The sequence below is a fragment of the Quercus lobata genome, chromosome 12 (genome assembly GCF_001633185.2).
Source record: "Quercus lobata isolate SW786 chromosome 12, ValleyOak3.0 Primary Assembly, whole genome shotgun sequence".
NCBI lineage: Eukaryota > Viridiplantae > Streptophyta > Magnoliopsida > Fagales > Fagaceae > Quercus > Quercus lobata.
In genome coordinates, this window is record NC_044915.1 from 22,771,326 (window position 1) to 22,795,041 (window position 23,716).

Below are 23,716 nucleotides of genomic sequence, written 5' to 3' on the forward strand. Positions count from 1 at the left end.
CACCCAAAACCTTCTTTATTACCAAGTCTCCAGGTGTTAATTGCCTTAACTTCACATTGACATCATAATCTTGCCTAAGCTTATCTTGGTAATACGCCAATTGGACCATGACATTTTCTCTTCGCTCCTCAATTAAGTCTAAACTCTTCCCTAACAACCCATCATTGTTGTTCGGAGTGAAAGAACTCGTTCTCAGCATTAGGAATCCAATCTCCAGAGGAATAACAGTCTTGGCTCCATAAGTCATTGAAAATGGTGTCTCCCCTATTGACCTACGAGGTGTGGTCTAATATGTTCAAAGGACGTGTGATAGCTCTTTCACCCATTTTCCCTTCACATCATCCAATCTTTTCTTGAGTTCATTTACTATGACCTTATTAACAGTCTCGGCATGTCCATTCCCTTGTGGATAAGCCAGAGTGGAATATCTATTCGTAATTCCTAGGTCACAACAGTACCTTCCGAAGACTTTGCTATCAAACTGAAGACCATTGTCCGAGATAAGGGTATTGGGAATCCCAAACCGAGTGACAATATTTTTCCAAACAAATCTCTTGGCATCCACGTCCTTAATATTTACCAATGGTTCAGTTTCGACCCACTTGGTGAAGTAATTCGTGTCAACTAGCAGCCATCTCTTATTCCCTGCTGCCTTAGGGAAATGTCCTACAATATCTAAGCCCCATTGAGCAAATGGCCAAGGGCTGGATAGAGGATTAAGAACTCCCTCTAGTCGGTGGATGTTTGGTGTGAATCTTTGGCATTGATCACACTTCTTCACATACTCTTATGCTTCCTTCTGCATGTTCGGCCATCAGTATCCTTGAGTAAGGGCTCTATGAGACAAAAACCTGCCTCCTATGTGGCTTCCACAAATTCCCTCATGTAACTCCTTAAGAAGTAGCTCTAATGCCTCAGGTATATGCATAGCAAGTATGGCGCAGAAAAAGAGCACTTGTACAACTTTTGGTCTCGGACAGCCAAAACTGATGAGCTTTTCTTCGCACCTTGTCAACCTCTAATTTCTCCTTGGGCAAGATATCCTCCTTGAGTAATAGCACTATAGGGTCCATCCAGCTAGGTCCCACCCTAATTTGATGGATATGGACCACCTCTCTCTTCTTCTCAATAGGCTTGCACAAGTTTTCAACAAAGATGACTCGAGGTAAGTCTTGTGCCAAGGAGGTTGCAAGAGTGGCCAGAGAGTTAGCATATGTGTTTCCACTCCTAGAGATATGAAGCAAGTTGAAAGACTCAAAACCTGATTGCAAATTGTCTCACCTGATTCAAATATTCTTGCATTCTCACATCCCTAGCCTCTAACTCCCCTTTTACCTGGCCTACGACCAATCTTGAATCCGAGAATATCTCCACTGCCTTTCCTCTCATTTTTTGAACCATAACCATCCCCACCAATAGAGCCCATACTCAGCCTCATTATTTGTGGCTGAAAAGCCTATTCTTAAGGATTTCTCAATAGTTATCTTCTCAGGAGATATTAACACTAGCCCCACTCCAGATCCTCTCTGATTCGCTGCACCATCAAAATACACCCTCCAGGACAAAGGATCTGCAAGGAGACCATGCCAACTAATTTTCCATTCATGCCCTGCTTCTCTACCTTTTCTTCTAATAGGGATTTAGCGAACTCGGCCACCAAATTTGCGAGGACCTAACTCTTGACGGAGGTGCAATGCATATACTTGATGTCGAAAGCCCCTAGGATTGTACCTCACTTAGCCATAATTCTTGTGAAATTAGCATTCCAAAGTAGCGATCGAAGCGGAAGTTTAGTTAAAACAACTACAGTATGGGATTGGAAGTAGTAGGGGAGTTTACATGTAGCATGTACTACTGCCAAAATGGCATTTTCTAATGGTAGATGACGAACTTCTGCTTCATGTAACGACTTGCTTACATAGTAAACTGGCCTTTGCACACCATTATCGATTCGTATCAGCACCAAACTTATAGCATGAGAAGCCACAACAATGTAAGCAAACAAGACCTCGTTTACCTCAAGCCTGGACATGACAGGTGGTTAAGAAAGGTATTCCTTAAGCTGTTAAAAGGCCAAGACACACTCCTCGATCCTCTCAACTCCCTTCCACTTATTTAACAACTGAAAGAAGGGTCTGCATCTGTTCGCTGATTGAGAGATAAACCTATTCAGGGCATCGATCATTCTTGTTAGCTTCTAGACTTCTTTAGGATTCCAAGGTAGTTGCAGACTGTTAATTGCCTTAACCTGATCAAGGTTGACCTCAATTCTGCAATGAGTGACCATATAACCCAGAAACTTGCCTAATCCCATGCCAAATGAGCACTTGGAAGCATTAAGACACAGTTTGTACCTCCTTAATATTTCAAAAATATCCCCAAGGTCCCCCACGTGCTCGGACACCACCTTACTCTTTACCACTATATCATCTATATAGACTTCAATATTCTTGCCCAATTGTAGCTCAAACATCCTAGTCATCATCCTCTGATAGATGGACCCTACGTTCTTCAAACCAAAAGGCATCACTTTGTAGTAGTAATTTCCTGTAGGAGTGACAAAAGCTGTCTTTTCCTGATCACCCAAAGCCAGTGGTATTTGGTGGTATCCCTGGAAGGCATCTAAAAAGCTTATCCGAGGGTGGCCTATAGTTGCATCCATTAACTGGTCTATCTGAGGCATAGGTAAAGAGTCTTTTGGACAGGCCTTATTTAAATCTGTGAAGTCCTCACACACCTGTCACTTCCCATTTTTCTTCTTTACCACTACAGTATTGGTCAACCACTTAGGATAAAACACCTCTTTAATAGCTATGGCCTGCTTAAGCTTCATCACCTCATGTTTGACAGCATCAAAATAGTCCTTAGATAAGCGCTAGGGTGGTTACTTTTTTGGGAGTGATAGATGGATTAACATTCAAATGATGACAAATGAAACTCAGATCTACCCTAGGAGCCTCGTAAGCACTCCATGCAAATATGTCAATGTTCCTTCTGAGAAATTCTATCAGCTTTTCCTTCTCCTGAGGAGGCAGCAGAGCTCCGACCTGAAAAAAATTTCTAGATCGTCACCTACAACAATTTTCTCTAAATCCTCACACTTTGCCTCCTTGGCTGTCCCATCTACGGGTAACACCGGAGTCCTTGATTGTTATAAACCCCTATTAGTAGAGGCCGAGGACCCGATTTCAAGCTGATGCATAATAGCGGCTACCAAATATTGTCTAGCCACGAACTAACTTCCCACTAGCTCCTCGATCTGATCGCTGAACGGATAATTCACTTTCAAATGAAGGGTGGAAGAAACAGCCCCTAGGGCATGGAGCCAAGGCTGTGCTACAATGGTTGTGTATGGAGAATAAGCATCCACCATAATAAAATCCACCTTCACCACCTCTGAGCCTGCTTACACGAGTAGTCTAATCTGACCTTTTGGAATAACAACCTTTCCATCAAAGCCCACTAGAGGTGAATTATAACTCGTCAAATCTTCCAACTTCAAATTTAGCCCCTTGTACAAATCAGGATACATAATCTCAACCCCACTACCCTGATCCACTAGCACCCTCTTCACATCATACCTCCTTATCTTGAGGGTGACCATCAGGGCGTTATCATGTGGTTGTATGGTCCCAGCCTTATCATCATCCGAGAAGCTCAACGTTGGTCGAATCTCTACCCTAGCCCTCTTCAGCTCATGTCCAGAATCCTTGGCAGGTGGCCGAGCCATAGACATCACCCTAGACAGATGAGAACCAGTCCTCCCCAGAGCAGTGAGGATGACGTTGATTGTGCCCAGAGGGGCTCTTGAAGAAGCATCCCTCCGAGGTTTTGATCTTGCCTGACCCCCTTGACCACTGGGATGATACAAAAATTGCTTCAACCTTCCTTCTCAAACTAGTTGATCCAAATGATCCCACAAAGTTCTACAATCCTCTGTGGTGTGCCCTTGGTCCTAGTGGTATTAGCAGTGAAGGCTTTGATTGCACTTCATGGGGTCACCTCCCATCTTATTTGTCTATTTAAAGAATGGCTCATTCTTGAGTTTCTCCAAAATGTAGTGTACTGGTTCTCGAAACACCACGTTAACCATTTGAGTATTGGTGGACCCCAACTGCCTAGCATAGTCTCTCTAGGGCCGATTATTGTTGTATCGGTCTAACCTGAAATCCCTCCTCTCCTGAGGGATAACTTTAGTCTTCCCTTTCCCCTGTTATTGGTCTTCCTTAACCTTTTTATACTTATCAATTCGGTCCATGAGCTGGCGTACACTGATAGTGGGTTTCTCAGTCAAATACTTTCTCAAACCATGCTCAGTAGGTAAGCCAACCTTGAAAGTCCTGATGGCCACATCGTCAAAGTCACCATTTATCTCATTGAACATCTCCCAATACTTGTCCAAGTATGTTTTCAAGATCTCCCCTTCTCGTAATGTCATATACAGCAGAGAATCTAAGGGTCGAGGTACCCTACTACATGTGATAAAGCGAGATCCAAATGCCCGAGTAAGTTCCTTAAAAGAATCTATAGAACCTACCCCTAGGCCATCAAACCATCTCATCACCACAATCCCAGACTAGACGAGAACACCTTGCACATGAAGGCCTCATTCCTGGAGTGGATGGCCATTCTCTGGTTGAAGTGGCTTACATGCTCCATAGGATCTGTCGACCATTGTAAATGGTGAACGTTGGTTGAGTAAATCGCCGAGGAAGTTTTGCCCCTTCAATTCTGCGTGTGAAAGGCGACCTGGAAATTTGGTTCAACGCCTTACTCATAGTGTCATTTCCCAAACCTTTGCGAGACGGGCTCTTGTTCCTACGTTCACGGTGGTAATTCTCATCATACGAAAAAGATTCACTAGGGGGAGTTCTTGACCTGGGTCTGTAGCTACCGTCCCCCTCGTCACCAGAAGAAACATCAGAGTTGGTGGGAGTTCACCTTTGCCGTTCATGGCGTAACTTCCTCTTCAAATGATCGATCTCCAGTTGCATGGCTCTAGTGTTTTCCTCATGAGAGACGTGACTCCCACCTCGAGAGTGGCTTCCACTAGTATGAGTGATATGCACACTAGCCTTCCGGTCCCTTCTGCGCTCAAGATTGAGGAAATGATCTTCACGTTGAGATCCTATAGACCCCTCCTGGTTTGAACCTGAACCTACCATAATTGACAGTTACACTCACTATCACGCAATAAATTCCCACAGATGACGCCAATTGTAAGGACACAGTTTGAGTCATAAACCCAAAAAGTAAGTGGATTTAGGCCCAATGAGCCCAATACAATGAATTTGTAAAGAGTGGGTTGGAAAATTAGGTTCTAATGAGTTGGGTAGTAATTATAATGGATCTAGTTGACAATAAAGTAAAAATAAATTGGTTTTATCAAAAGCGAGTCGCCCTCGACATAGTCCGAGAAGATCAGTTCTTGTATATATTACTTTGGAGTTGGTTACAAATACAGTGCTAATTGTTATAGTGTTTCTTTCTTGATTCTCCAATCTTCCCTCCTTTTCTCTCAAGGCCTCCTTGCTATGGTGTTTCTTTCATCTTTGTTGGTGCTGATCCTTGTCACATCAGTACATTCCTGAAGTCTTTTAGGAGTAACTATAAGGTTGAAAACTACTGTTTAGGTATCACTTCCTCATTAATGCAGCCAGAGAGTTAGCTGCAGAACATTCAATGAGGTGGTAGCAGCTTTCCCTTAGATATTTTCCAGCTCCCTATTTGTCCTTTACGTTCACAATGCATATCCTTATCAACAGAACTTCCTGGAACGTCGCTTTGGATGACAGAACATACTTTCTACCCTCGGCTTAGTTTAGCTGGGGAGATACTCCTCCTTGGCCTACCTTCCCTAGCCTTCCCGTTCGCAGCTCGCTCACGGAGCTCTAAGTTTCACATCTTCATTACTGTTTATCTATCCTCGGACCACTAAGCATCCTTAGACAAAGCCTAAGGCCTAACATATATTCTTGGACCCATCAACCCTACAATTATAATTTTATATTTTTAAGTGTTTTTAATCATTATCATTAATACTTCATGAATATATATAAACCCTAAGATATTTAAATATTTAAAATAAATTAATTTAATTGACACAGACAAAACCCTAAGCTCATGGTATTCAATTTAGGATTGTTTCTGTTGAAAATATTGGGACGTTCCAGTTAATCTAAAGGTCAAAGTTAGTTCATAGTACATTCTATTTCGCTCCATTTTTTTCCAACGGAAAACCTTATGTACGTGAAGCAGTCTTCCAAATTTTTTTGTGTTAGATAGTATAAAAAAATGGATTCAGATCCTCTAGATTTTCTAAAGTACTCTATTAATAGATTTCCTTAATCCTAACCACTCTTTTATGATTTAATGGTTTGAATTTTGCTATGTCAGGCTGTCAGCATTCTACTAATAGTAATCTTAAAATAGTAAAATAATGTTGCAAACAAAACAGTTAAGATTATTGTTAGTAGAATGTTGACATGGCAAAATCCAGACAATTAAATCATAAAAAGAGTGGTTAAAATTTAAAGAAAATTTATTTGGTAGAGTACCCTAAGATCTAGAAGATCTGAATAAAAAAAATAAAATAAAAGTCAAAGAAAAATTATCTCATAATTTTCCTTATTTAGCTTAGAATGAGATCCAAAGTTGTTTTCCACTAAAATTTTTATGAAAGACAACTCTATTTCATGTTAAACTAAATAAGGAAAATAATTCTATGTCACGTGAAGATAAATTTGAAATGTTAAAAGAAAATTTTCCAACTCATTCTAGATAATATTTTTGGGAAAACGATTCATTTTTCAAAAAATATTGCCCAAACCCAAAAAATATTGTCCAAACTTAACTTATATTGCACAAGCCCAACAAATCTAATTTTTTGAGATACTCAAATAATGGTGGAGGGGAGGGAGAATTGGAGACGGGGTTCTTTGTTTTTGGAGCAAAATGGAGACGGGGTTCTAATAAATAATTAAAGACATGAGCATCACAAAGGTTATAATTATTATTACTTAAATCACAACAAAATGTCAAAATTTAATCAAATTTTGTAGTTAAACTCTGTCAAAAAAAAAAAAAAAAAAGTTTAGCTTCCTAGATATTAAATTTCTCTAAATTTTATCTGTGTTGACCATAGAATCCATTGTTTCATCACTAATCACAATTGAATAATTAATACAATACCTAGACTTTAGAGATATTATAGAAAAACTGAAGTATCATAGAAGATTAATACAATACTTAAACTTCAGAGATATCATAGAAAAACTGAGGAAATATCATAGAAGATTAATACAATACTTGAACTTTAGAGATATCATGGAAAAACTGAAGTATCATAGAAAAGATCTAGAAGTATCACATAAAAACATAATTTATTTCAATAAAAAAATTAATTAATTTTACTAACCGAAAACGTGGGCAGTTTTTTTTTTTTTTTCCTGAGGGTTTTGGGCAGTTTTATTTGAATGACCCAAATCAATTATTCAAAGACTAGGTGTAGTGCCATAATTTTTTTCACAATTCTTTCTCAAAAAAAAATCTTTTTTACAATTTTATCACAACTTTACTATATGGTGACTTATAAATGATGATGAATTTAGATAAACCCACTATTTTATTTTTACCATCCATGAACTGTGGCATAGTAAAATTGTGGCGAAATTTATGATAATAACTTCCAAGGAAAAAATAGTGACCACTTTTTACGGATCTATTGTCTCTGTCCTATCTAATAATAGGGCAATAATCAAAATCAAAGAGGCAAAAAGGTCGGCATTGACCGCAATAAGAAACCTAATTATACCTCCAACGACGTCATTCAAGCATTCCATAAAAAGCGGACCCATTCTCCAGTTCACATACCATAAAAAGACAAAACCTTTTTAGTTCATAATCTGACCAAGTTACAAAAGCCATCGTGCCAATTATCAGTAATTTTGTGTCACCTTTAACAGTTTTTCAATAGTTTCATTCATGGCTAAGATAGCTCAAGTTTCTGTGCTCAAGCTAGCTTTTTTTGTCACTCTTTCTAGTTTTGTATCTCTTTCTCTAGCTCAAAAAACACTAAGCCGTCACTGCTTGGAGAACCCACCAACTCCTAACTCAACCTATGGAGCTGGGTTGGTGAAAGACATTGGAGGCCTCAAAGCCTATGTTAGTGGCCATACTCGTTCCAGGCTGGCAATCCTGCTTGTTTCTGACGTTTATGGTGAGAACTAATGACATATACTCGATCTTTTAAAAATATTTTGCTTCCAGTATGTTATGGTGTTTGGGTTTTTAATTTCACATTTGAGCTGTTTTCTGATCTGGGTTTGTATCCAGGATTGTAGTTATGGTGTTTTACTTTCATATTTTAGCACTTTTCAGATCTGGGTTACACTCAACATGTGCTTTTGAGTTTTTCCATGCTTACTTTATTGGAACATGTTCATTCTTTTAACAAAGAAGAAGATTTTCTTTTCTGAATTCTTTATTCAATTAAAGTATGACAAAAAATAATTGAAGTTTGAAATGTAAAATTTCCTTAATTATGGGCTAAATTAAAATTCAACCAAAGTAAAGAAGCTTGATGCTAATGTCTTTCATACCAGGCTTTAAGATTTTAAGGATTTCTTTTTTCTTACAACAAGAGGTGGAAGAGGATTTGAGAAAGAACAATAACGAGTTCACTAAAACCGTAAAACACAAAGCTCTCGACAATTTTAAGAAGAGACGACTTCCGTACATGTGTTTGTGAAATTTGATCATCTATCTAGTATCTATTGATTAACCAATCAGTACTTTCTAGAAGATATCTTGTGTTAGATCTAATCCCCTATCTCAACGTTGGAAATTTAGTACTTGTACTTTATAGAACATATCTTGTGTTAGATCTGGTAGCTATTGATTAAGCAAGCAATACCTTGGAGTACATGTGTTTGTGGAATTTAAGATTGAGTTCCCATATATATTTCCATCACTTTGTATTTGGTTCTGTTTATATTTCTTTTGTTATTATTTTTTTCTCCTTGTGTTACAATTTGCCCTGTTTTTTTTTTTTACAGGATACCAAGCACCACATTTAAGGTATGTACACTTCTCAACCCCTAATGTGATTTTTAAAAAATTCATAGATATAACATGAAATGAAACCTTAGTATGCAATCCTGGATCCCCCTCGTAGTCACATCTGTTCTATATTTAGATCAAACGGTTTCTATTTTTCTGCCTACTTTGACCAAAGAGACATTGTTAACGCAATTTGAATAGTAGTTGTCAACATATTTAAATATGGGGTGGAAAAAAAATCAGAGATAATGTGGAACTATCTATTTTGACTTTTCAATCTCATATTTAGGCTTTAGCCCGAGCTTAAGCAGAAGGCCAGGACCATGATGAATAGGAATATGCTGGCGACTTTACAAATTACTTTGACTTGTCATATCATAAAGATTGATATTCAACTTTGGATGTGGTCCTATATAGCTTCAATGGTACATTTGGGCCTTACAAATCACATCCTTTCAAGTTTCAACCTAATAAATAAGTATGCCCCATATTCACACTCGAGAAATTGAGTCTTTGTAAAAGGGAGGCTGCGTGTATGACTCTCTCTTCGATAGAGTTGGTGCATGAGTCTTGACCAAAGCCTACCTTCAACCTTTGGCTAGATAACCCTCATAAGCAAATATAAGTAAATTTAAACAATTGCCTTAAAATTTGTGTTTTCTGTGTTCATCAATGAGCATTTGAAAAAGGGTAACAAAAAGGTCATGTTTGAACGGACATGCTCTATATTGCTTGTTTGATCTAGTAGATAACCTATGATACATGTGAATCCAAAGTCTGCCTTGCTATTTGTGTTGTGGTTGGAAAAATGCGTGCGTGCACACACACACGTGTGTGTATAAACCATCGAGATTTTAATAGTATAATAACCACTATCATGCTCAGATTAACAAAGTCAAGTGATCTTTGATCTTGTTAAGGCCTATATCAGCAATCTGACTGCTTGGAGAGTAAAATTTTAAATTAGAAATGGCAAACCTGCATATAAATGAAAATTACTCATGCTTTAACAAGGAGATAATGTCACATCACTGCTGATAAGATTATCCTTTACCTATAGTAGCTTTATACTTTTGTTGGTATATTTTAATAAAAATAATAAATTAATTATATTAATTTTGTTTTTACAAAATTTACGTTGGAATATTATACCATATTTACTCGAAGATTTGTTACAAAAAATGTTTATATCCCATTATCTATTTTCTCAACCAAAAAAAAAAAAGCATTAGCTTTCTAATTTAATTGCCATTATGCTATGATTATAACTCATATGTATTCTATGTCTATATAAAGGTGAATTATCTCTATTGAGATATCTATCTAAAGAGCGTGGCTCAGCCAAGTCATAACTGGTGATATCTATCTTTCATCTATCATATTGTTATATATCTTTTCCTCAAAAAAAAAAAAAAAAAAAAAATCGATCTGATAAATGATTTTCCATTTGAATGATTAAGATGATAAGCGACAAATTACATATTATTTGTTGTTAGGTTGCTCAATTATTGTGATTTATTGCATTATTTATTATATTTTTCTTCCATCGAAACCAACAATATTAAGGTGTTTGGCACCACTGCGGGAGAGTATCGAAGACACATCTCAACCGTTGCAATGGGTTCACTAACACGCCACCCCTTTCATTAGCGTTCTAGAGAATTAGCCCAAATTCTTATACGGTGGCGCAAAATGCTTAACATTGTTGGTTTCATGGTAAAAAAATTAAAAATAATTCAATAAATCACAATAATTTAGCAAGCTCTCGCTTATCATCTTAATCATTCAAATGAATAATAATTTATCATATGTAGATAGATTTATAATAATACGATATAAATAGGATAGATATCACAGGTATATATATGGCTTGATTATATCTTGTTATCTAGATTCTAGATAGATATATTAATAGTAGTAAGATACCTTTTATATAGACATATAATACATATGAGTTATAATCATAATATAAGGATGACAAACAAATTAAAAATATAGTGAAAATATAGTGGGGGAATTAATGGGATATAAATATTTTTTTTAACAACTCTTTGAGTAAAGGTATAATATTACATGGTAACTTTTGTAACAACAAAATTAATATAATTAATTTATTATTTTTATTAAAATACATCAACACTTTCTATATTCTTCTCTTTATATCCCAAATTAAATATTTTCCTTTGGTTTGCAAAATTTCCTAGATTCATTTGGTGCATTAAGTAATGCAGTTACATAAAATAATATGTCAATGAAAATTGAATTGTGCTGATACGCAGCTCATGACAATTGTAGCACCGTGAAGAACATGCTCCAAACCCCAGCACTTTAATTACACTGCTTGATTATGTTATTTACTGTGATAAATTCTCTGTTGTTGTTGTGTACGTATATTCATTCATTGCTCTCTAATAATCATCTTAGGCCTAACTTACAGAAACAATAAAGAATAACAGATTTTACCCTCGTGAGTGTGAACATATTTCACATACATAAAACTGTCTACATTTTGCTTCAAGACTAATGCCTAGTTCTTTTGACTGTCACTTGAAAGGGATATCGCTGATAAGGTTGCTCGAGCTGGATTCTATGCTGTGGTTCCTGACTTCTTTTTTGGTGATCCCTACGTAGTGAACTCTTCCAGGACAATACCAGAGTGGTTAAAAATTCATGGAACAGTTTGTGCCCAACTCTTCTCAAATAAAGTTGAACACAATATATTATCTGTTTTATCATGAACTTCAGTTTAAACAGTCATCATATATAGTTTAAAATATTTCTTTGCCATTTTCTTACCTACAAATCCTGATTTGTATACAGTATTTGCTTTCGAATTAAACTAATTTTGTTGCCATCGTATTCCTCCTAACTGTCTGATTTAGGACAAAGGATTTGAAGATGCTAAAACAGTAATTGCAGCTTTGAGAAAAGAAGGCATGCATGCAGTTGGGGCAGCAGGGTTTTGCTGGGGAGGTGAGATATCCATTCATCTTTTCTAAACAGTACTTTTTATCTTCTAACCCTTTTTTGGCTTGGCTTATCGAGTTAGCTTATTGATAAGGGAAGCTTTCTAAAGTACCTTGGCTAAAATCTTAGTTTCTTGAATTCTTTTGTCAGGCAAGGTGATTGTGCAGATAGCAAACACTGACTTCACTAAAGCTACAGTGTTGTTACACCCTTCATGGGTCACTCTGGATGATATTAAGGGTATGATTATTAAAACAAATCTAAAAATTATGTAGGTGTAAACCCAGACATCTTGCAATGTTACATGAAATGCTACTAGAAAATAAGGATAAGCCCTGAACATGCGTGTATACTAAATATCAACAGAGGGACTTCAAGATAATAGGAAGGATAAGTGCTTTACTTCTATTGTCTAATGTGAATATTAGACTTGTATAAGTATACACAAAACACACACAAAGAGGTGCATATTTGCCTGTTTTTGGGCCTAATTCATCTGATACAAAATAGCTGTAGGAGAGCTGCTTCCATTTCTAGTGAAAGATCATCGATTAATTGGGCTTTCCTATTTACTTCAATAACATTTATTGACACAAATGCTTGTATAACTCACAAATGCTGAAGAATTCTTCTTTTTCAGCTGTCAAGGTTCCAATGTCCATATTGGCTGCTGAGTTAGACAATGGCACTCCACCTGAACTCCTCAAACAGTTTGAGGAGGCTCTAACAGCAAATAAGGTAAGGATCTCCAAATTTCAGATAATCTAAGTTCATGCTGCTTGACTACTAGCCTTGGAAGTGAGTCATGTGACAATTAGTTTTGGAGATAAATATAAATGACATCTCATCAACAATCGTCATGTAAGAGTTTTGCAACAAGAATTTCAATTATATTGTGAAAATATTTATTAAGTAGGTTCCCAAAATCGACTTTCAGTCTCCAATTAATTCTGCCATTCTGCAGGTTAACAACTTCATCAAGATATTTCCTAAGGTTAAGCATGGATGGACAGTCAGGTACAATGAGACTGATATACCAACTGTGAAGGCTGCCAATGAAGCCCATAAAGACTTGTTGGATTGGTTGAGCAAGTATCTCAGGAAATATTGATGTTCCTAGCAGTCAAAATACTAGAATCCTATATGTAGCCCAGAATTTGTTAAAATAAGTTGTATGATCCTTAAAAACTTATTTTTTGGGGCCAAGATAAATTCGAACAAGCTGTTTGCATGTTTCAAGAAATGAATAAAAATATATTTGAGTGTCTTTCATTTAAGTATACAATATTTCTGAATGGGAGATATATGACATCAAAACATGCCTTCTTTATAGCATATTAAAAAAGTTTACCATCCATATCTCTATATTTGATTATATCCCCCAAATTTTGTGCCATTGATGACATAGAAGGTGTAATTTGACATGCAACAGCAGAATCAATCAATTCTCCTATTATATTCACCAAATTTTGTGCAATTGTGGTAACTCCACGCTTAAAGAATTGATGTGTAACCACCCCCCCCCCCCCCCCAAAAAAAAAAAAAACCTTCTAAAGCAAATTTGTCACTCACAAAGATTAGATTTGCTCACCTATATTCCAAAAACTAAACCTGAAAATTCCAAAATAAGGCATAAATCTTTTTGAAGATGTGTGGCTCACAGTCAAACTATTTGTAGACGTGTCCTAAATACAACAATATTCCAAAATAATGTAGTAGTGCACTAGACACCAGACAAACGTTGTATCCGTTTAGAAAAGCTCAAAAAGTATTGTAAGGTCTGGATTTGAGTCCTAAGCCCAAAAGTTAAAAGGATCTAGGCCCAAAGAGTCTAATACAATGAATTTGTAGAAAGTGGGTTGGAAAACTAGGTTCTAATGGGTTGGGTAGCAATTATAGTAGATCCAAATGACAATAAAGTAAAAACAGACTAGTTGTATCTAATGAAAATCGTCATCAGCATAGTCTGAGGAGATTGGTTCTTGTATATAGATCTTAAAGTTGATTACAAGTACAGTTCTTATTGCTACAGTAATTCTCTCTTAATTCTCTGATCCCCCTTTAGATGATCTTGGCCCTCCATTTGTTGATCGTCCAGGCCACTACTTGAGTGTTTGTCCCATCGGACACCCTCTCAGACTTTTTGTGAGTTGGGGCAGCCAAGGCAGTACTATTCAGGGGTCTTCTCCACATAAATGCAACTAGAAAGTGAGTTGCAGAGCATTTAATGCGATTGTAGTAGCTTTCTCTTAGATATTTCACAGCCTTTCTTTGTCCTGTTCCTTCCTGATACTTATCCTTAACATTGGAATTGTCCAGAACATTGCTCTTAATGGCAAACTGCATCTTCTGACCTCGACTTTGCTCAGCCAAGGAAGCATCCTTCCTCGGATCACTCTTTTGGACCCTCACAACCATACCTCACCTTTTCATTCATTAACATGGACTCCTCTGATAGTGTTTCCCTGTCCTCGGACTACTTAATGTCCTCGGATTGGGCCCCCGACCCGATACATACATAGATACGCATTATTGGGCCTACCACTCTATAATAGCTCCTTGAAATTCTCCTTTCTGGCTCCTTGGAGAGAAAGGAGGATTTCGATATTACCACAATTGCCTCGCACTTATCATATATCACCTCTGTCAGCGTAGGTGCTTTTTAACTGTCCCACGCATGCTCCTGACGCTTCGGCATCCGAGACGGGACTTCATTAAATTTTTGTGGCACCATGTTCCCCATGTTCTACGGCACGATGTGGATCCAACGGCTAAGAATCTTGTTGGAACCCAAACGGGAATTTTCCCACCTGTCTCCCTTCCTTTGATATAAATACTGTCCAAACACTTCATTCACTTCACTTTAGCACTCATACATTGAACTTGCGCACTTATTCAACTTACTCGTGCCTTCACAAATACCAAGAGCCAGTCTGAGGAGAGTTTTTTTCTTTGCGTAAGTCTTTATAAACCTTTCCATTTATTTTCTCACATACTTTTCTTTTCTCTGCGTCTATTCCTCCTCGGCCTTCTTAGTTTCCCCCTTTACTATCTTAGCACCTCCAACCCTTCTCTGAATATAGGTAGATTTGCTTACCTGGTAGACTCCGCGGAGAATATAGAGAGCTTTAAAGCTCAATATAGAATCCCGCTAAAAGTCTCCATTAGATACTGTAAGGAAGGGAAATGGCATGACAAAAGGCAAAAGGGAGAAGTGGTAATCCTGATGATTGCCTTTATAGAGGGAGGGATGAGAATTCCCATTGGCACCATCACTAGGGATTACCTTAGGGCTCACAGATTAGTTCCCACCCAATGTGCCCCAAATATGTTTAGGATTTTAGGCAGCGTCAATGCCCTCAACTAGAAAATGGGCTTAGGTTTTACCCATCACGATGTCAACTAGGTCTATAACCTTCACAATTTAAAGGAGCAGGGGTATTACCTAAAAACTTGATACTTGGAGGTTAGACTCATCTTATGCCTCCTTGAGTCCAACAAGGGCATGAATAAGGATTTCTTGATCGTTTTAGGGGAGTGGCACGATGGCCTCCCTTGCCCGACGAAAGAGGGGAAACCAGGTGGGCTTTTAGGTCTAGGTTCATTACTTGAAAAATCACCTCTTTTTCTCTTGACATATTCTTTACCCATTTGCCTATGTTTATGCTTGCAATTGAATTTTTTCCTTTGATTTGTGCCATTTTTTGCTAACGATATTTTTTGTTTTCCAAATGGTCTTGTAGATAAGAAAGCTGTTATTCCAAATTTCAATCTCATCAACCAGCAAAGCCTAGATAAGATCCTCCAAGCCGAGGTGTTTATTCACAAGGACGGCCAACTAAGAGCGGCCCACCTAATCTTAAACTACACCCCAATCTCGTCCAGTTTTCAAGCGCCAAAGTGCTAGATAAAGGCAAAAGATCCCTGCCTGCACCAAATAAGTGTTGTCGTTCCGAGTTTCCTCACCATCGATCCTATCCCAGAAGGCATACCAAAAGTAGCATCGCCATTCCAACGCACTGCCGAGGAAGAGGCAACCTCGTCCCTGTTTACAATTAAGGAAGAGGAAGAGGTCGTTGAAGTTTCTGATTCGGAAGACAACTTCGAAGTCTTCAACCAACCTTTATCCCTTGAAACCCCAACTGGTGACCTTAACCACCTTATTCCTGCATAAGCTAGTCACTCCCAAGAAGATTATTCTATCCCAGAAGACATGGGAATACAACGAAAGCCCAAGGCTTGCCTTATAGAGGTAATGAAGTCCTAGGTTAGAGGCAGGTCGCCTGAGACGACCGGCCAAGCTAAACCCCTTTCCTTCTCTACCCCCCATAACTCTCAACCCGATCTAGTAGACAAAAAGTAGAAACAAGAGCAGAAGGGGAAGGATGTGGTAGAAGAGGGCTGAGGTATTCCTTCAAAGGAGAACGAGCCCCAAAAAGGGGCTAAGGTGGCTAAGACCACTCAGACGAGGTCCCTGAGTGATGGAGCACCAAGAGACAAGGAATGCGATCTATGCACCAAGGTTCTGAACTGGAATCGCCCCTGGTGTTAGACGGATTCTCTCTCCCTACAAACTCCTCAATCAGGGACTTCCAACAGGGAAAGGCTGGGTAAGTAGCAGACGTTGTAGAGCAAGCTCTGTAATTACCCGATGACATGGTTGATTTGAGGACCATGAGGAAACACATGGTGTTTCTAAGTCTAAAGAGAGACCTCATTATGGTGAGTTTTTCAAGATAAGTCCATTATTCATTAATAAATAAGATTTTTTTTTTTTTTTTTTTTTTTTACTCTTTCCTTTGCTCACTCACTAAGTTTCTTTTGCAGGCTATCCAAGCCACTTTCAGAGATGAGGAGTTGTTGGATATTTCTTACCGACAGATGAAGGAGGAGGAGGCCAGAAGGGTTGCTACTGTTGAGGCCTTTAATGTGGCCAAGAAGGGAGTGAAAGTGCTAAACGCCAAACTCCTTAAGGCCGAGAAGGAGTGGAAAAGTGCCGAGGCGGTGTTTGAGGGGGCGGAGAGGCAAGCCGAGACCCAACGTAAGTAACTCCACCAAGCCGAGGATGAGCTTACCATTGCCAGGGAGTAGATCAAATTGTTAAGGAAAAAGCTGGAGGATGCTAAGAAGGCCAAGGAATAGGCCAAACAAGATGGCTATGATGTGGGGGTAGCCGAGCCCGAGGGGGCCCTTAAGGTTGAGGTCTCAAGGGTGTGTAGAGTATATTGCCTTCAGGTGTGGAATGAGACCCTCAACCTGGCAGGGGTTGAGGCCTCTTCTGCAATTAGAAGAGCAGAAAATGTATACTACCCCCTGCAATCCGGGCACCAGGCTCCACAGCCCCTAAGGATGATGCAGCCCCCAACATCACAAGCCATGTTGAAGAGGCTCTGACTAAGGACCCTCTTCCTCCCAACAATCCTTATAAAGGGGCAGAGCAAACCGGCGTATCTGACAATGAGAAAGAAGTCCCTAAGGAGGTCACCCCGAGATGACAAAGACCTCGGACGCACCTAAGGATTCTTCCCAAGGAGGGGTGGTTTCTTAAAGCCACAAGCTGGTTTTGGCAACTTTCCCCATCCCTGCCAAGGAAGACCCTAAGGGTAAGGGTTCGGCATCCTCGGCAACAACAACCACTCAGCCTGCCAAGACTCCTAAGGAAAAACTTGTAGTAAGGATGAAACCATGAGTTGTTGTTTTTGGTTTCTCCCTCTCCCCCCCCCCCCTTTTTTAACTGTTGTTTTTGTTTCTTAGCTTTGTAATTCATTCAACCTTTTGTACTCTACTTGCCTTTTTCAGAGGCTTGGTTTAATGATAATTGCAAGCTTTTCTTCTATACTTGTGATGTTTATATGGATCCAAATATAGTTTATGTTGTTTCACTTAATACTTAGCCAACGTGACAATGAGATACAACTACTGCATAAGTGGTAGCATACTTACCACCCTCATATGAACAGCAACAGAACAGGTTAAACTTACTAAGTCCACGATCTCAACAAAGTGTAACCTTAACCTTAAAAACATACATAATGGTAGAGCACCCATTCATGTCAGGCTCTACCCAATTCTCCACCTATCAATAAGTTTAAGGAACTGGAGATGATAATCAATTCTTAAACAGATCATAGATATACTTTCAAATGCTTTAAGTGGTGCTTATGAGTGCCTATTTTATCATGTTATTACAATGAAGATGTCTGCCATTCAGCATGGCTAGTTTTATTGACACTTAGATAAATAACAGATAGTATTAGTTTGCTTAAGGTATGTGGTCCGAGGAACCAGACATAACCAAGATTCTATTTAACACTTAGACAAATAATTTAAAATATCAATTTACCCAAGGTAGGTGGTCCGAGGAGCCAGGCATGACCAAAATTCTGTTTGATACTTAGAAAAATAAATTTAAATATCAATTTACCCAAGGTATGTAGTTCGAGGAACTAGGCATGACCACGATAGGCATGACCACGATTTTTTTTTATACTTAGAAAAATGATATGAAGTATAAATTTACCCAAAGAATGTGGTTTAAGGAGCTAGGCATAACTAAGGTTCTGTTTAATACTTAGAAAAATAATTTAAAATATCAATTTATCCAAGGTATGTGGTCTGAGGAGCCAAGCATGACCAATGTTCTATTTGATACTTAGAAAAATAATATGAAGTATTAATTTACCCAAAGTATGTAGCCCGAGGAGCCAGACATAACTAAGGTTCTATTTAATACTTAGAAAAATAACTTAAAATGTCAATTTACTCAAGGTATGTAGTTCGAGGAGCTAGGCATGACCAATGTTCTATTTGATATTCAAATAAATAGTAGGACGCATAACGCATAATGTAATAAACCAAAATATGGCAGAGAAAACTTTCATTAATAATAATACATTCTCATGTTGTTTACATTCTAGGGGCGTGGTACAACATTTTCATCTAGATTTTTAAGATAATATGCACCTATTCCAGCCACTGAGGTGATGCGATATGGCCCTTCCCAATTGGACCCTAACTTTCCCCATACTGGGTTCTTAGCAGTACCTAAAACCTTTCTTAATACCAGGTCTCCAGGCACAAATGGCCTTAACTTTACGTTGGCATCATAACCTTATTTGAGCTTGTGTTGGTAATACGTCAGTTAGACCATGGCATTTTCTCTTCGCTCTTCAATTAAGTCTAAGCTCTTCCTTAACAGCCCATCATTGTTGCTCAGAGTGAAAGAATTTGTTCTCAGTGTTGGGAATTCAATCTCCAGAGGAATAACAGTCTCGACTCCATAAGTCATTGAAAGGGGTGTCTCCCCTGTTTATCTACAAGGTGTGGTCCAATATGTCTAAAGGACGTGTGACAGCTCTTCCACCTACTTTCCCTTCGCATCATCCAACCTCTTCTTGAGTTCATTCAATATGACCTTATTGACAGCCTTGACCTGTCCATTTCCCTGTGGATAAGCTAGGGTGGAATACCTATTTGTTATTCCCAGGTCACAACAATACCTCCTGAAGGCTTTGCTATCAAACTGAAGACCATTGTTTGAGATGAGGGTATGGGGATCCCAAACTGAGTGACAATGTTTTTCCAAACAAATCTCTTAGCATCCACATCCCTGATATTTGCCAATGGTTCAGCTTCAACCCACGTGGTGAAGTAATCCGTGCCGATAAACAACCATCTCTTATTTCCTTCTGCCTTAAGGAAATGCCCTACAATATTCAAGCCCCATTGAGCAAAAGGTCAAGGGCTAGATACAAGATTAAGGACACCCCCTGATTGGTGAATGTTTGAGGCAAATTTCTGGCATTGGTCACACTTCTTCACGTACTCTTGGGCTTCCTTCTGCATGTTCGACCACCAATATCCCTGAGTAAGGGCCCTGTGAGATAAGGATCTGCCTCCTATATGGCTACCACAAATCCCTTCATATAACTCCTCCAGGAGTAGCTCTGATGCCTTGGGATGTATACATAGCAAATATGGCCTAGAGAAAGAATGTCTGTACAACTTTTGGTCCTCGGACAACCAAAGCTGAGGAGCCTTCCTTCACACTTTGTCAGCCTCAGATTTCCCCTCGGGCAAGATATCCTCTTTCAGGAATAGTACTTTAAGGTCCATCCAGCTAGGTCCCACCCTAATTTGATGAATCTAGACCATCTCCCTATTCATCTCAACAAGCTTGCACAAGTCTTCAACAAGGATAAACCAAGGCAAGTCTTGTGCCGAGGAGGTTACAAGAGTGGCTAGGGAATCAACATACGTGTTTCCACTACTCAGGATTTGCAGCAAGTTGAAAGACTCAAACCCTGATCACAAGTACTTAACTTGACTTAAATATCTTTGCATTCTCACATCCCTGGCCTCTAACTCTCCTTTTACTTGGCTAACCACCAACCTTGAATCCGATAAGATCTCCATTGCTTTTCCTCCCATTTTCTAAACCGTGGTCATCCCCACTAATAGAGTTTCATATTCAGCCTCATTGTTTGTGGCCGAGAAGCCCAATTTTAAGAATTTCTTAATAATGATCTTTTTAGGAGATATTAAAACCAGTCCCACTCTAGATCCTTTGTGATTTGATGCACCATCAACGTATACCCTCCAGGATAAAGTTTCTTGCAAGGAAATTATGCCAACTAATTTTCCATCCACGCCTTGCTTTTTAGCCTCCTCATCCAACGAGGATTCAGCAAACTCAGCCACCAAATCTACGAGGACCTGACCCTTGATAGAGGTGCGAGGCATATACTTGATATCAAAAACCCCTAGGATCGTACCCCACTTGGAAATCCTCCCAGAATAATCAGCACTCCGAAGTAGTGATCGAAGCGGAAGTTGGGTTAAAACTACAACTGTGTGGGATTGGAAGTAGTGGGGTAGTTTACATGTAGTATGTATTACTGCCAAAATGGCCTTCTCCAGTGGTAAGTAACGAACTTCTGCTCCGTGAAAAGACTTGCTCACATAGTATACTGGCATTTGCACGCCATTGTCAATCTGTATCAGCAATAAGCTCATGGCGTGAGAAGCCACAGCAATGTATGCAAACAATACCTCATCCACCTCGGGCCTAGACATAATAGGTGGCCGGGAAAGGTATTCCTTGAGTTGCTGGAAGGTAGAGGCACACTCTTGGGTCCATTCAAATCCCTCCCATTTATTCAGCAATTGGAAGAAGGGTCAGCACCTGTTCGCTGATCGAGAGATAAACCAGTTCTGGGCAGTGATTATTTCAGTTAACTTCTGGACTTCTTTAAGATTCTAAGGTAGCTACAAACTGTTAATTGCCTTAACCTGATCAGGGTTGACCTTAATTCCACGATAAGTGACCATATACCCTAGAAATTTGCCTGATCCCACGCCAATGGAGCATTTGGAAGCATTGAGGTGTAGTTTATGTTTCCTCAGTATTTCAAAAATATTACCGAGGTCTCCTAGGTGCTTGGACACCATTTTACTCTTTACCACCATATCATCTATATAAACTTCAATATTTTTACCTAACTGTGGCTCAAACATCCTGATCATCATCATCTGATAGGTAAACCCTGCATTCTTCAATTCAAAGGGTATTACCTTGTAGTGGTAATTTCCAGTAAGAGTGACAAAAGCTATCTTTCCTTGATCATCTAGAGCCAGTGGTATTTGGTGGTATCCATGGAAGGCATCCAAAAAACTCATCTAAGGATGGCCTATAGTTGCATCCATTAGTTGATCTATCCAAGGCATAGGGAAAGGGTCCTTTGGATAGGCCTTGTTCAAATCTGTGAAGTCCACACATACTCGCCACTTTCCTACCACTACAGTATTGGCTAGTCATTTGGGGTAAAACACCTCTTTGATAGCCTCAGTCTGCTTAAGTTTGGTCACCTCATCCTTGATAGCATCAGAATGGTCCTTAGATGAGTGCTGAGGTGATTACTTTTTAGGGATGGCGGATGAACTAACATTCAAATGATGACAGATGAAGTTTGGATCCACCCTAGGTGCTTCGCAAGCACTCCATACTAACACATCAATATTCCTTTTAAGGAACACTATCAGCTCTTCCTTCTCTTGGGGAAGCAGTTGAGCTCCGACCTGAAAGAACTTCTCCACATCATCACCAATAGAAATTTTCTCTAACTCCTCACATGTTGCCCCCTTTGACACTGCATTCGCAGACAACATCGAAGTCCTTGATTGCTATAAGCTCCTCTCAGCAAAGGTCGAGGACTCCATTCCTAGCTGATGCATTATTGCAGCGACCAAGAACTGTCTAGCCACGGACTGGCTCCTAACCAGCTCCTAAATCCGATCGATCCCCAGACGGATATTTCACCTTCAAATGCAGAGTGGAGAAAACGACCCCCAGGGCATGAAGCCAAGGTCTTGCCACAATGGCCATATAGGGAGAATAAGCATCCACTACAATGAAATCCACCTTTACCACCTTTGATCCTACTTGTATAGGTAGTCGAATCTGGCCCCTCAAAATAACAACTTTCCCATCGAAGCTTACTAGAGGCGAATCATAAGCTGTCAAGTCCTCAGGTTTCAAGCTTAGTCCGTTGTACAAATCAGGGTACATAATCTCTGCCCCACTACCTTGATCCACCATCACCCTCTTAACATCATACCCCCTATCCTGAGGGTGACCACCAGCACATCATCACGTGGTTGTATGGTTCTAAACTTGTCCTCTTTAGAGAAACTCATCGATGGCCGGTTCTCCATTCTAGCCCTCTTCAGCTCAGGTCTATAGTCCTCGGCAAGTGGCCAGGCTACAGACATCACCCTGGAGGGGTGAGAACCAGTTCTCCCCCAAGCCACGAAGATGACATTGATGATGCCTAAAGGGGCTTTGGAAAAATCATTCTCTTTAAATCTTGATCTTGTCTAACCTCCTGGTCTATTGGGCTGATGCAAAAATTGTTTCAGCCTCCATTCTCTGACCAATTGCTCCAGATGACTTCTCAAAGTTCTACAGTCTTCTTTAGTGTGCTCTTGGTCCTAGAGGTACTGGAAATGAAGGCTTTGATTGCGCTTCATGGGGTCACCTCCCATCTTATTTGGCCACTTAAAGAATGACTTGTTCTTGATTTTCTCCAAGACTTGGTGTACTAGCTCCTGGAATTCCGTGTTAACCATTTGAGCAGTGGCAGACCCTGATTGCCCAGCAAAGTCTCGCCGGGGCCCGTTATTGTTGTATTGATCTGACCTGAAATCCCTCCTTTCTTGAGGGATAACCTTTGCCTTCCCTTTCCCCTGTTGTTGATCTTCCTCGACCCGCTTATACTTATCAATTCGGTCCATAAGTTGGCACACACTGTTAGCAGGTTTTCCAATCAAAGACTTCCTTAAACCATGCTCGACAGGTAGGCTGACCTTGAAAGTTCTTATGGCCAAATCATCAAAACCACTATCTATCTCATTGAACATCTCCCAGTATCTGTTTGAGTACGTTATCAGGGTCTCTCCTTCTCGCATGGTCATAGATAGTAAGTAATCTAAGGGCCGAGGAACCCTACTGCATGTGACAAAGTGAGATCCAAACGCTCGAGTAAATTCCTTGAAGGAATCTATAGAACCTACTCTCAGGCCATCAAACCATCTCATTGCCACAGGCCCCAAACTAGATGAGAATACTTTACACATCAAGGTCTCATTCTTGGAGTGTACAGCCATTCTCTAGTTAAAGTGGCTCACATGC

The 23,716-nt window shown here is 39.4% G+C and overlaps 2 protein-coding genes across 2 annotated transcripts; one reads left to right on the plus strand and one right to left on the minus strand.

The window, feature by feature from the left end:
- The first annotated feature begins 7,843 nt into the window (after nucleotides 1-7,843).
- On the plus strand, nucleotides 7,844-13,304 carry LOC115971975 (endo-1,3;1,4-beta-D-glucanase-like). The gene is made up of 7 exons (XM_031092105.1): nucleotides 7,844-8,218; nucleotides 9,057-9,078; nucleotides 11,615-11,738; nucleotides 11,943-12,033; nucleotides 12,178-12,267; nucleotides 12,668-12,765; nucleotides 12,992-13,304. The coding sequence occupies exons 1-7, from the start codon at nucleotides 7,984-7,986 to the stop codon at nucleotides 13,136-13,138; spliced, it is 807 nt and encodes a 268-aa protein (XP_030947965.1). The 5' UTR covers nucleotides 7,844-7,983; the 3' UTR covers nucleotides 13,139-13,304.
- Nucleotides 13,305-23,016: 9,712 nt separating this feature from the next.
- Nucleotides 23,017-23,493, minus strand: LOC115970408. The gene has a single exon (XM_031090046.1). The coding sequence runs from the start codon at nucleotides 23,491-23,493 to the stop codon at nucleotides 23,017-23,019; it is 477 nt and encodes a 158-aa protein (XP_030945906.1).
- Between the last annotated feature and the right edge of the window lie 223 nt (nucleotides 23,494-23,716).